The sequence below is a fragment of the Perca flavescens genome, chromosome 8 (assembly GCF_004354835.1).
Source record: "Perca flavescens isolate YP-PL-M2 chromosome 8, PFLA_1.0, whole genome shotgun sequence".
Taxonomy (NCBI): domain Eukaryota; kingdom Metazoa; phylum Chordata; class Actinopteri; order Perciformes; family Percidae; genus Perca; species Perca flavescens.
Window position 1 is genome coordinate 38866346 of NC_041338.1, and position 12237 is coordinate 38878582.

The following is a 12237-nucleotide window of genomic DNA, read 5'->3' on the forward strand; positions in this document are numbered from 1 at the left end:
GCTCAGCTGAAGATACCCTTTAACAGTAGTTGTTGAAGGTTTATAGGGTAAAAGCAGTCTAAGTATGTCATTCTTTCTAGCAGTCCTGTGTTTAAAAGTGAACCGTTAGAAGTTGAGGGCAAAAGGTGATGGATTTTATCTCTTAATTGTTATAATTTTATCATTAAAGGAGTTCATGAAGTCATCACTACTCAGAGCCAGAGGAATAGATGGCTCAATAGAGCTGTGGCTATCGGTCAGCCTGGCTACAGTGCTGAAAAGAAACCTTGGGTTGTTCTTGTTTTCTTCTATCAGTGATGAATAATAGTCTGATCTGGCATTTCTGAGGGCCTTCCTATAGGTTTTCTTGCCAATCTAAACAAGATTCTTCCAGTTTGGTGGAACGCCATTTACTTTCAAGTTTTCGCGAGGTTTGTTTTAATTTGCGACTTATACCAAGGTGCTAGTTTCCTTTGCTTCATCTTCTTTTTGAGGGGAGCAACCGAGTCTAAAGTTGTCCCTAGGCAGGCTGTAGCACCAGCTAGACAATTATCAATTTGGGGGGGACTAAAGTTAACATAAAGGTCCTCTGTTATATTAAAGCACGGCATTGAATTAAATGCTGAATTAAATGAAGTGTGTTTTACGATTATAAAAGAGGAGTCTGGTGGAGTTTGGTGATGGTGATTTCGGGGCTGTTTCATGTTAAACTAAAAGGATCTTACTCTTTAACTAAAAAGTCTATCTCTGTAGGGATCCATCCCATAATGTTATCAGACACTTAGAATAATAATCTGAGTCTGTCAGCAGCAACAACAGAACTTGTAGTGGACTCTAACAGCTGCCGAAGATGAAACACTTGATTAACCTGTGGATGAATGGTGATGTGGTCTGGTTCTGTAACCTCTGGGTGAATGGTAATGTGGTTTGGCTCTGTAACCTGTGGATGAATGGTGATGTGTTCTGGTTCTGTAACCTGTGGATGAATGGTGATGTGTTCTGGTTCTGTAGCCTCTGGGTGAATGGTGATGTGTTCTGGTTCTGTAACCTGTGGATGAATGGTGATGTGTTCTGGTTCTGTAACCTCTGGATGAATGGTGATGTGTTCTGGTTCTGTAACCTCTGGATGAATGGTGATGTGTTCTGGTTCTGTAACCTCTGGATGAATGGTGATGTGTTCTGGTTCTGTAACCTCTGGATGAATGGTGATGTGTTCTGGTTCTGTAACCTCTGGGTGAATGGTGATGTGGTCTGGTTCTGTAGCCTCTGGGTGAATGGTGATGTGTTCTGGTTCTGTAACCTCTGGGTGAATGGTGATGTGTTCTGGTTCTGTAACCTCTAGGTGAATGGTGATGTGGTCTGGTTCTGTAACCTCTGGGTGAATGGTGATGTGGTCTGGTTCTGTAGCCTCTGGGTGAATGGTGATGTGTTCTGGTTCTGTAACCTGTGGGTGAATGGTGATGTGTTCTGGTTCTGTAACCTGTGGGTGAATGGTGATGTGTTCTGGTTCTGTAACCTGTGGGTGAATGGTGATGTGGTCTGGTTCTGTAACCTCTGGGTGAATGGTGATGTGGTCTGGTTCTGTAACCTCTGGGTGAATGGTGATGTGGTCTGGTTCTGTAACCTCTGGGTGAATGGTGACGTGGTCTGGTTCTGTAACCTCTGGGTGAATGGTGATGTGTTCTGGTTCTGTAACCTCTGGGTGAATGGTGACGTGGTCTGGTTCTGTAGCCTCTGGGTGAATGGTGACGTGTTCTGGTTCTGTAACCTCTGGGTGAATGGTGATGTGGTCTGGTTCTGTAACCTCTGGGTGAATGGTGATGTGGTCTGGTTCTGTAGCCTCTGGGTGAATGGTGACGTGGTCTGGTTCTGTAACCTCTGGGTGAATGGTGATGTGTTCTGGTTCTGTAACCTCTGGGTGAATGGTGACGTGGTCTGGTTCTGTAGCCTCTGGGTGAATGGTGACGTGGTCTGGTTCTGTAGCCTCTGGGTGAATGGTGACGTGTTCTGGTTCTGTAACCTCTGGATGAATGGTGATGTGGTCTGGTTCTGTAGCCTCTAGGTGAATGGTGATGTGTTCTGGTTCTGTAGCCTCTGGGTGAATGGTGATGTGGTCTGGTTCTGTAACCTGTGGGTGAATGGTGATGTGTTCTGGTTCTGTAACCTGTGGGTGAATGGTGATGTGTTCTGGTTCTGTAACCTGTGGGTGAATGGTGATGTGGTCTGGTTCTGTAGCCTCTGGGTGAATGGTGATGTGTTCTGGTTCTGTAACCTCTGGGTGAATGGTGACGTGGTCTGGTTCTGTAGCCTCTGGGTGAATGGTGATGTGTTCTGGTTCTGTAACCTCTGGGTGAATGGTGATGTGTTCTGGTTCTGTAACCTCTGGGTGAATGGTGATGTGGTCTGGTTCTGTAGCCTCTGGGTGAATGGTGATGTGGTCTGGTTCTGTAGCCTCTGGGTGAATGGTGACGTGGTCTGGTTCTGTAGCCTCTGGGTGAATGGTGATGTGTTCTGGTTCTGTAGCCTCTGGGTGAATGGTGATGTGTTCTGGTTCTGTAGCCTCTGGGTGAATGGTGATGTGGTCTGGTTCTGTAGCCTCTGGGTGAATGGTGATGTGGTCTGGTTCTGTAGCCTTTGGGTGAATGGTGATGTGGTCTGGTTCTGTAGCCTCTGGGTGAATGGTGATGTGTTCTGGTTCTGTAACCTCTGGGTGAATGGTGACGTGGTCTGGTTCTGTAGCCTCTGGGTGAATGGTGATGTGTTCTGGTTCTGTAACCTCTGGGTGAATGGTGATGTGTTCTGGTTCTGTAACCTCTGGGTGAATGGTGACGTGGTCTGGTTCTGTAGCCTCTGGGTGAATGGTGATGTGTTCTGGTTCTGTAACCTCTGGGTGAATGGTGATGTGTTCTGGTTCTGTAACCTCTGGGTGAATGGTGATGTGTTCTGGTTCTGTAACCTCTGGGTGAATGGTGATGTGGTCTGGTTCTGTAGCCTCTGGGTGAATGGGCTTTGGTTAGGCTTAATGGTGAGTAAGTATCTGCCTCTCCGTCCCCAGAGTGCATCTGTAACCGGCTGGGCAGCGAGCCGTCCGGCTGCCCTCCATCCGGAGACTGTGACTGCGAGCGCAGCAGCGGTCAGTGTCACTGCCTCCCCAATGTGATGGGGAGGCACTGCGACCGCTGCGCCGCCGACACCTGGAACATGGCGAGCGGCCGCGGCTGTCAGGCCTGCGACTGCGACGCCAAACACTCACATGGGACGTCCTGCAACGAGGTGAGGAGCCACCGACACAGGATCACAACAAAATACACCAAAAAAAGCTTTTATCTTCAGTTTCTAAATCATTTACAATAATTCTTTCAAACACTAAGCCCATTCTGAGCCTCTGGTTTCTTGTGCATGTTGAACATGAGTTTGTTTGTTCCACAGATCAGCGGTCAGTGTTCCTGTCAGCCCGGCTTTGGAGGAAGAACATGCAGCGAGTGTAGAGAGCTGTTCTGGGGAGACCCAGAGGTCAAATGTCACGGTACGCTCACTCTTTATATCCTCGCTAAGAAATCAGAGAACTGGAGTGGTTCAAACAATCAAACATTAGTGTTTCTGATTCATTAAAACATGTCCCAACATCAGAAAACGGAGAGAAAAATGAGTGTTGATAATAACTCTTCAGTCAGACAGTAGGGCTGGCTGTACAACGTGATACTTTGAGTCTATTTCACCTGAGAAACACGTTAACATGAGGTTTTGAATCTGATTGTAGTCAGATGGAATGAAGGAATCTAACCTACAGTTTTTACCAAAGAGCACCACTGATTTTCAAAAACATGAACTCTCCAGTTCCTCAGTTTTCTTATTTATTTTACACTTCAATAAATATTGGATCGTAATGTGCTTAAAAATATGAATTTCAACCAGATTGTGTGAACTGAGCTTATTCTAATTCTTTACTTGGTGAAAATAAATGGCGGACATCGTTCTGTTTCCTCGCTCTGGAGGATAAAAGACATCAGAACAGACAGAAAACATGAATGGAACTGCTGAGTCAGGGTTCAGATCCGTGAGGGAGGGAGAAACTGCTGAGTCAGGGTTCAGATCAGTGAGGGGGGGAGAAACTGCTGAGTCAGGGTTCAGATCTGTGAGGGAGGGAGAAACTGCTGAGTCAGGGTTCAGATCCGTGAGGGAGGGAGAAACTGCTGAGTCAGGGTTCAGATCCGTGAGGGAGGGAGAAACAGCTGAGTCAGGGTTCAGATCTGTGCGGGAGTGAGAAACTGCTGAGTCAGGGTTCAGATCTGTGAGGGAGAAACTGCTGAGTCAGGGTTCAGATCTGTGCGGGAGGGAGAAACTGCTGAGTCAGGGTTCAGATATATATTAAGTCAAGATGTTCCCTGAGGCCCGACGGTCCTGTCGCCATGGAGACGAGACCGGAGATCTGTCTGAACCTCCAAATATGCCCAAAATCCACAAAGAGGCTTTGTTAGTGACGAGCTGAGCTGAGGGACTCCATGATGTTTGTTTCTGCAGCTTAAATACAAACCAGATGTCACACATGCACACACACACACACACATTCACACACACACACACACACACACACATTCTCACACACACACACACACACACACACACACACACACATTCTCACACACACACACACACACACACTCACACACACATTCTCAGCAGTTTTTTTAAACAGGAAGTTTGTCTCTGAGGAGTCTTCCTGTGTGTCTCTGTGTAATCCTGGTTGTGTGTGTATTTCAGTGTGTAACCCTGTGTGTGTGTGTGTGTGTGTGTGTGTCTCTCTGTGTCTAACCCTGGTTGTGTGTGTGACAGTGTGTAACCCTGGTTGTGTGTGTGTGACAGTGTGTAACCCCTGTGTGTGTGTGTGTGTGTGTGTGTGTGTGTGTGTGTGTGTGTGTGTGTGTGTGTGACAGTGTGTAACCCTGGTTGTGTGTGTGTGACAGTGTGTAACCCTGCTTGTGTGTGTGTGTGTGTGTGTGTGTGTGACAGTGTGTAACCCTGCTTGTGTGTGTGTGTGTGTGTGTGTGTGTGTGTGACAGTGTGTAACCCTGCTTGTGTGTGTGTGTGAGACAGTGTGTAACCCTGCTTGTGTGTGTGTGAGACAGTGTGTAACCCTGCTTGTGTGTGTTTCAGCGTGTGACTGCGACCCTCGCGGCACGGCATCACCACAGTGTAACCATGGCAACGGTCACTGCGTGTGTGTGGAGGGCGTGTCTGGCCCGCGCTGCGACGTCTGCGCCCGCGGCTTCTCCGGGACGTTCCCCGACTGCCAGCGCTGCCACCAGTGCTTCTCCGAGTGGGACGCCGTCATCGGCCAGCTGGCCAATCAGACGCACCGCCTGGTCAACAAGGTGAACGCCGTCAGAGCCAGCGGCGTCAGCGGGCCGTACAGGAAGTCCATCGACAGCCTGGAGAAGTCCGCCGCCGACATCCGACTCATCCTGAACCAGAACCCGGCAGAGCAACCGCTGATCCATGTCCAGGACCTGCTGCAGCAGGCCAGGTTATTATTATCATACATATCATATATTATATATTATATATTATGTATTATGTATTACATATTATATATTATATATTATCTTTGATCTGGACTCCATATATATCAACTGATGATCAATGTCCAGGACCTGCTGCAGCAGGCCAGGTTATTATTATCATACATATCATATATTATATATTATATATTATGTATTATGTATTACATATTATATATTATATATTATCTTTGATCTGGACTCCATATATATCAACTGATGATCAATGTCCAGGACCTGCTGCAGCAGGCCAGGTTATTATTATCATATATATCATATCGTATATATTAGATATCATATATTATATACTCTATATTATGTATTCTATATTATCTTTAATTCTGATTCCAGCAGGCCAGGTTATTATTATCATATATATCATATAGTATATATGCTATATCATATATGTATTATATATTGTATATTATGTGTTATATATTATATTTAATTCTGACTCCAGCAGGCCAGGTTATTATTATCATATATATCATATATTATGTATTCTATATTATATTTTAGAGGCATCAGATTTCTACGCTTTTGATCCTTTTGTGGGGGTTCTTTGACGCTCTTAACACCAAACACTAGCAGATGATATTAAATCTGCAGCAGCAGATGATATTAAATCTGCAGCAGCAGATGATATTAAATCTGCAGCAGCAGATGATATTAAATCTGCAGCAGCAGATGATATTAAATCTGCAGCAGCAGATGATATTAAATCTGCAGCAGCAGATGATATTAAAGCTGCAGCAGCAGATGATATTAAATCTGCAGCAGCAGATGATATTAAATCTGCAGATGATATTAAATCTGCAGCAGATGATATTAAATCTGCAGCAGCAGATGATATTAAATCTGGAGCAGCAGATGATATTAAAGCTGCAGCAGCAGATGATATTAAAGCTGCAGCAGCAGATGATATTAAAGCTGCAGCAGCAGATGATATTAAATCTGCAGCAGCAGATGATATTAAAGCTGCAGCAGCAGATGATATTAAAGCTGCAGCAGCAGATGATATTAAATCTGCAGCAGCAGATGATATTAAATCTGCAGCAGCAGATGATATTAAATCTGGAGCAGCAGATGATATTAAAGCTGCAGCAGCAGGCCAGGTGAGATGAAATGAACTCTGTTTGTTCCCCCAGTGACCTGATGGGGGCCCTGAGCCAGACGTTGAACCACACTGAGCAGACTGTGGACCAGCTGCAGGAAGAGGATTCGGCTGCAGGAAGTAAACTGGGCTCTGTGACGGCGGACGCTCAGAAACTGGAGCGCACGGTTCTGGAGCTGCTGGACCAGGTCCAGTTCATCAAGAACTCCAACATCAGGGGTGAAAAAAAAAAAACTTCCTGTTCTGTAAAACGACTTCCTGTTCTGTAAAACTACTTCCTGTTCTGTAACATCAGGGCCACGTTCAGCCCCGACAAACCATGGCAGACCATTTATTTAAACTGAAACGGGAGGGCGTTGAACACCCTTACACCACTTTTTATTACCACGAGTAACAGACACGTCTCTGCTGATTGGCTGTCAGCTGGGACACAGCCAATCCACCAGAGACACGTCTCTGCTGATTGGCTGTCAGCTGGGACACAGCCAACAAACCAGAAACACGTCTCTGCTGATTGGCTGTCACCTGGGACACAGCCAATAAACCAGACACGTCCCAGCTGACAGCCAATCAGCAGAGAAAATGACTCCAATGTTCCAAGGAAACCGTTCACCACGGTAACCATAGCATACCATTGAACGTTCCCCAGAGTCTCACGGTCGACGGTTATATTTTAAACTGGGCCAGAGTTTATAACCACTAACTACTCAAGGTCCCCTTACTCACTTAATGCAGAAAAAGTCAGTTAAAGTATTTAAAGCAAGCTGACGAAATGGACAAAAAATAGACGTTGCACGTGTCGGACCACAGAAGGTTTAGTGCTAACTCTGGGGGCTTGAAGTGTAAGCCAATCAGTGGAGCCAGGATGATGTCAGGTGGCAGATCTCAAACAAGGGCTGACTCCATATATCATTTAGTACAAGTAGAACCAGTTCTTCATCTCCAGTGGATTTCCTGGGATCAATACATTGCAATGCTTCCAAAACATTAGGGTGACATCTCCACTGCTACTGATCTCATCTGCCATGTTTATGGCAGTTTATGTTTGGAGATAATTGACTCCAACAGATGTAGAGTGGGTGTTACTGTGGAAAAAGCTCGGTTATTAAACTTTCTGCGACACTGTGTCTTTCATGGAGTATTTCATGGAGTATTTCTTAACCATGCTTTAGGTCATTGAGCACTATTCCCTAAATCAAAGAGTTTAGTCTCCGGTTCAGCTGAGTTCGGAGATTTTATTAATATTGATTATGGATTAACATCTTTAGTAGACTTTAAATTAGGGCTGGGCGATATATCGATATAAAAAATATATCGATATATTTTTAAATGAGATATGGAATTAGACCATATCGCATATATCGATATAGTTCAAATGTGATCCTTGCTCCCATAGATATATACACAGATGTCGCCTTGAGGTTCTAAACATACGTCAAAACCGCCGCCATCTTGGAACAGGGGTCCGAAGCATTCAGATCAACGCTAAAGATGCCGGACTTTTGTACTGTTTAATTATGTTCGATAGAGGAAATGAAAAGAACAAACAGCAATGAATAACATTTAACAGGTGACCATGTGTTTTATGATTATGTATGCCGCCTTCGACCAGCAACCTGAGCTCCGGCGGCAGCGGGAGGCGGAGAGCTCCGTGGCCGGCCGCAGCGTCTCTTCCCCCGGGAAAAACACAGCTTTGCCTCGCTGCTGGGTCCCCGCTGATCCAAATCGGACCAGCCAAAGACAGAGTGGTGATCGGTAGGATCTTACACGTAGTCCAGGACGACCTGTATGTCGATATCGGCGGAAAGTTCCACTAAGTTTGCCGGCGGCAGGCGGACGGAGAGAAGCTACAGCGGGCAGCAGAGACCGTCTGCAGCTGCAGGATCTGGAGCTCAGTGCCCGTTAAAATGACATGTAACGCATAAATACATACAGAAATAAATAGTGGAGGAATGAGCCTGGACATTTCAGTCTGTTTTAAACTTCACCTTGAAGCAGAAACTCTTAGTTCAGAAGGGTGAAGTTTCCGTTTGGACTCAGATCTGTGAACCGATCATAATAAATATTCTTTGTATTAACACATTAATTAGTTTCTTTGTTTTGTAGTCGATAGTTCATCTTTTAGTTTACTTAAGTGGAAGCAGTATCAAGTGGAAGAATGGGACTATAAACCTAGGCTTACAGGCATGAGGCATTACATTTTGAACAAAGTAGATTATATTAATATCAAAAGCTTAATTGACCTTTGGAACGAATCACAAATATGGAGCTTTGATTTCAAAAAAAGGTACTCTTGTTATACAGTATTTAGGTTTACATTTTATTGTTATTTGAACAGCTGAGCATTTAATCATGAACCAGGTGAAGAAACCGGTTTATTATTTATTTGATTTTGCAACTGTTTCTATGAAACTACTTGTGACATGTCATATTTGATTTTGGCTTTGACTGAACATTTGCTCTCACTTTGCGGAAAAAAATATCGGGATATATATCGTATATCGATATTGAGCCAAAATATATCGGGATATGACTTTTGGTCCATATCGCCCAGCCCTACTTTAAATAAAGTTTTCTTCATCTGACCTTTACTTCCTGTGTGTTGCCAGGGGCGACGGACAGCGTCACTAAGTACTTCCTGCAGTCCCAGGCGTCTGAAGCTCGAGCCAACGCCTCCACCATCGAGGCCGGCGGCGCCGTGGAAACCTCAGGCGCTCTACGGCAACTCACAGAAGACAAACTGAACCGAACCAAAGAGGAGTTCCTGAGGAGACACACTGAGCATGCTCAGAAGCTCGATGACCTGGCGGGAGAGCTGCAGACTCTGGACCAATCAGAGATAAGCCACAAGGTGCCACATTATTATATCTTTCTGTTTTTATTATTTCTACAAGGAGCCAGATTATTGTATGTTTTGTTTTGTGTTTATAACACATTAAGTTAGTTCCCTAACCAGTTTGTAATAGTTACGCTGGATGTGAACAAACATTCAGACAGAAAATGATTCAAACTAAATACCTGACAGCGACCACATACAGATTGAGGCCGTGTAGATGATCTATGATCTATATAAATATATTTTATGAACTAAACAGATCCAACCTTTATTTCTCCTGGTTCTCTCAGACCTGTGGCAGTCCATCCTCGGGTCAGGACTCGTGCTCGTCCTCTCCCTGCGGCGGTCTGGGCTGCGTGGACTCAGAGGGTCGGACTCGGTGTGGCGGCGAAGGGTGTGATGGCGTTGTGACGAAGGCCGACAGCATCTGGAAGCAGGCCCGAGACTCTGAACAGGAAATCACCAGCGCCATGGAGGAAGTGGAGAAACTCTCCAAGATGGTGAGTCTGGTCCTGGTCTGTTCTGAACCGTGGTCTCTATCTCCACAGTGCTATGGAGTAAGGACTGGCTACACCACAGATGCATTCGGGGATTCTGAGTTGTTTACATTTTTTTAAACCAATCCCAACGGTCCTGGGTGGTGCTGAGCTCCAGACGCAGCGACTGTGTCTCTGCTAAATAGTCTCAGGAAGGAACTGGTTCTGGTGGAACTAAAGAAAACTCCTCATCCAATATTAAATGAAGTTAACTGTTGACACAATATAGTAACATGAGCTATTTAAATTAGCTGATACATGACTAAACCTGATTGGCTCTTACCAGTAGCCTGGTTGACACCAGACCCTTCTCAGCTGTAACTGAGAGTGGGGGGGTCTGGGGAAGCTTCATTCACAGTGCATTTCCAAAGGGGCGTCACCAACGGACGCCGTTCAAATGCCTCTGGGGGCAATTGGAAATAGTCCTTCAACCAGTCAGACCAACAACCCATGTGACGTAGCAGCGACAGCGGCATCAACGGGTACAGTGGCCGCCATGTTGAATGTAAACAAGAAGCTGCTTGCCGTCGCTGCGCTATCTTCATCGTGTAAAGCCCGCCTCCACGGTTGTGATTGGTGCCTCAATTTGGAGAAATTAGAAATGGGCTTGAATGGGCTCCTGGCCAGACAGACTTGTAGAACAAATCTCAAATTTGCCAGAAGTTCGTCAGTGTTTCCCCAGGCTTTCTTACCAGTGTATCTCTGTGTGTACTTCGTCCACAGCAATCCCACCAATCAGTCCCAAAACCTCCCATTAAGAGAGGAGATGATCTAACATATTCTTTATAAAACCTCCCAGTTAGAGAGGAAATGATCTAACATATTCTTTATAAAACCTCCCAGTTAGAGAGGAAATGATCTAACATATTCTTTATAAAACCTCCCAGTTAGAGAGGAAATGATCTAACATATTCTTTATAAAACCTCCCAGTTAGAGAGGAAATTATCTAACATATTCTTTATAAAACCTCCCAGTTAGAGAGGAAATGATCTAACATATTCTTTATAAAACCTCCCAGTTAGAGAGGAAATGATCTAACATATTCTTCATAAAACCTCCCAGTTAGAGAGGAAATTATCTAACATATTCTTTATAAAACCTCCTAGTTAGAGAGGAAATGATCTAAACATATTCTTTATAAAACCTCCCAGTTAGAGAGGAAATTATCTAACATATTCTTTATAAAACCTCCTAGTTAGAGAGGAAATGATCTAAACATATTCTTTATAAAACCTCCCAGTTAGAGAGGAAATGATCTAACATATTCTTTATAAAACCTCCCAGTTAGAGAGGAGATGATCTAAACCTATTCTTTATAAAACCTCCTAGTTAGAGAGGAAATGATCTAACATATTCTTTATAAAACCTCCTAGTTAGAGAGGAAATGATCTAAACATATTCTTCAGAACTTGATATTTCAGCATGTAGCTCTCTAGCTACAAGATTGATGTTTCCAGAAAAGAACAGACTTTGTGAACGGAAACACACAGAGAGAGGATGTTTATCCTGGAAATGTTCTTCTTTTGATCCAGACTCAAGCTGGGTCTGACTGGTCCTGGTCTGGATCTGGTTCAGGTGTTCTCAGCAGTGTTTTGTCTGCAGGTGTCAGAGGCAAAACTGAAAGCAGACGAAGCGAAGCTCAGCGCTCAGGACGTCCTGATGAAGTCCAACAGAACCAAACAGAAAGTCCAGCAGAGTAACGAGGAGCTGAGAGGCCTCATCAGACAGATCCGAGACTTCCTCACAGGTACGCCTCTCACTTCCTGTTCATAAAAGAGACTTCCTCACAGGTACGCCTCTCACTTCCTGTTCATAAAAGAGACTTCTCCTGAGATCAGAGGTTTGGAGTCCCTGAGTCTGATATTCTGCAGCAGAATGGTCTGTATTGTCAGATATGTTTCAGAGGACACTGCCGTTTCACTGTGTTGTTTGTGTTGTTTCAGAGGATGCTGCAGACCTGGAGAGCATCGAGCTAGTTGCTAACGAGGTTCTGGCCATGCAGATGCCGAGCACGCCGGCTCAGCTGCAGAACCTGACCGAGGAGATCCGGCAGAAGCTGGGAGAGCTGGGACACGTGGAGAACATCCTGCAGCAGAGCGCCGCTGACATCCAGAGAGCCCAGAACCTGCTGGACCAGGCCCGCACAGCCAGGTATGTAACCCCTGTACATACATATACATATATATATATTCATATAAATATACCCATATACA

General features: G+C 44.9%; 1 protein-coding gene across 1 annotated transcript in view; it reads left to right on the top strand.

Moving 5' to 3' along the window:
• Positions 1–12237, top strand: part of lamb1a (laminin, beta 1a) — a 56217-nt gene that overhangs the window by 35646 nt on the left and 8334 nt on the right. Inside the window, exons 22-29 of the mRNA XM_028586084.1 lie at positions 3035–3252; positions 3409–3505; positions 5134–5503; positions 6686–6870; positions 9261–9502; positions 9778–9987; positions 11627–11771; positions 11968–12175. Of these exons, the coding sequence (XP_028441885.1) occupies positions 3035–3252; positions 3409–3505; positions 5134–5503; positions 6686–6870; positions 9261–9502; positions 9778–9987; positions 11627–11771; positions 11968–12175 (1675 nt within the window). The remainder of the gene's footprint in view (positions 1–3034; positions 3253–3408; positions 3506–5133; positions 5504–6685; positions 6871–9260; positions 9503–9777; positions 9988–11626; positions 11772–11967; positions 12176–12237) is intronic.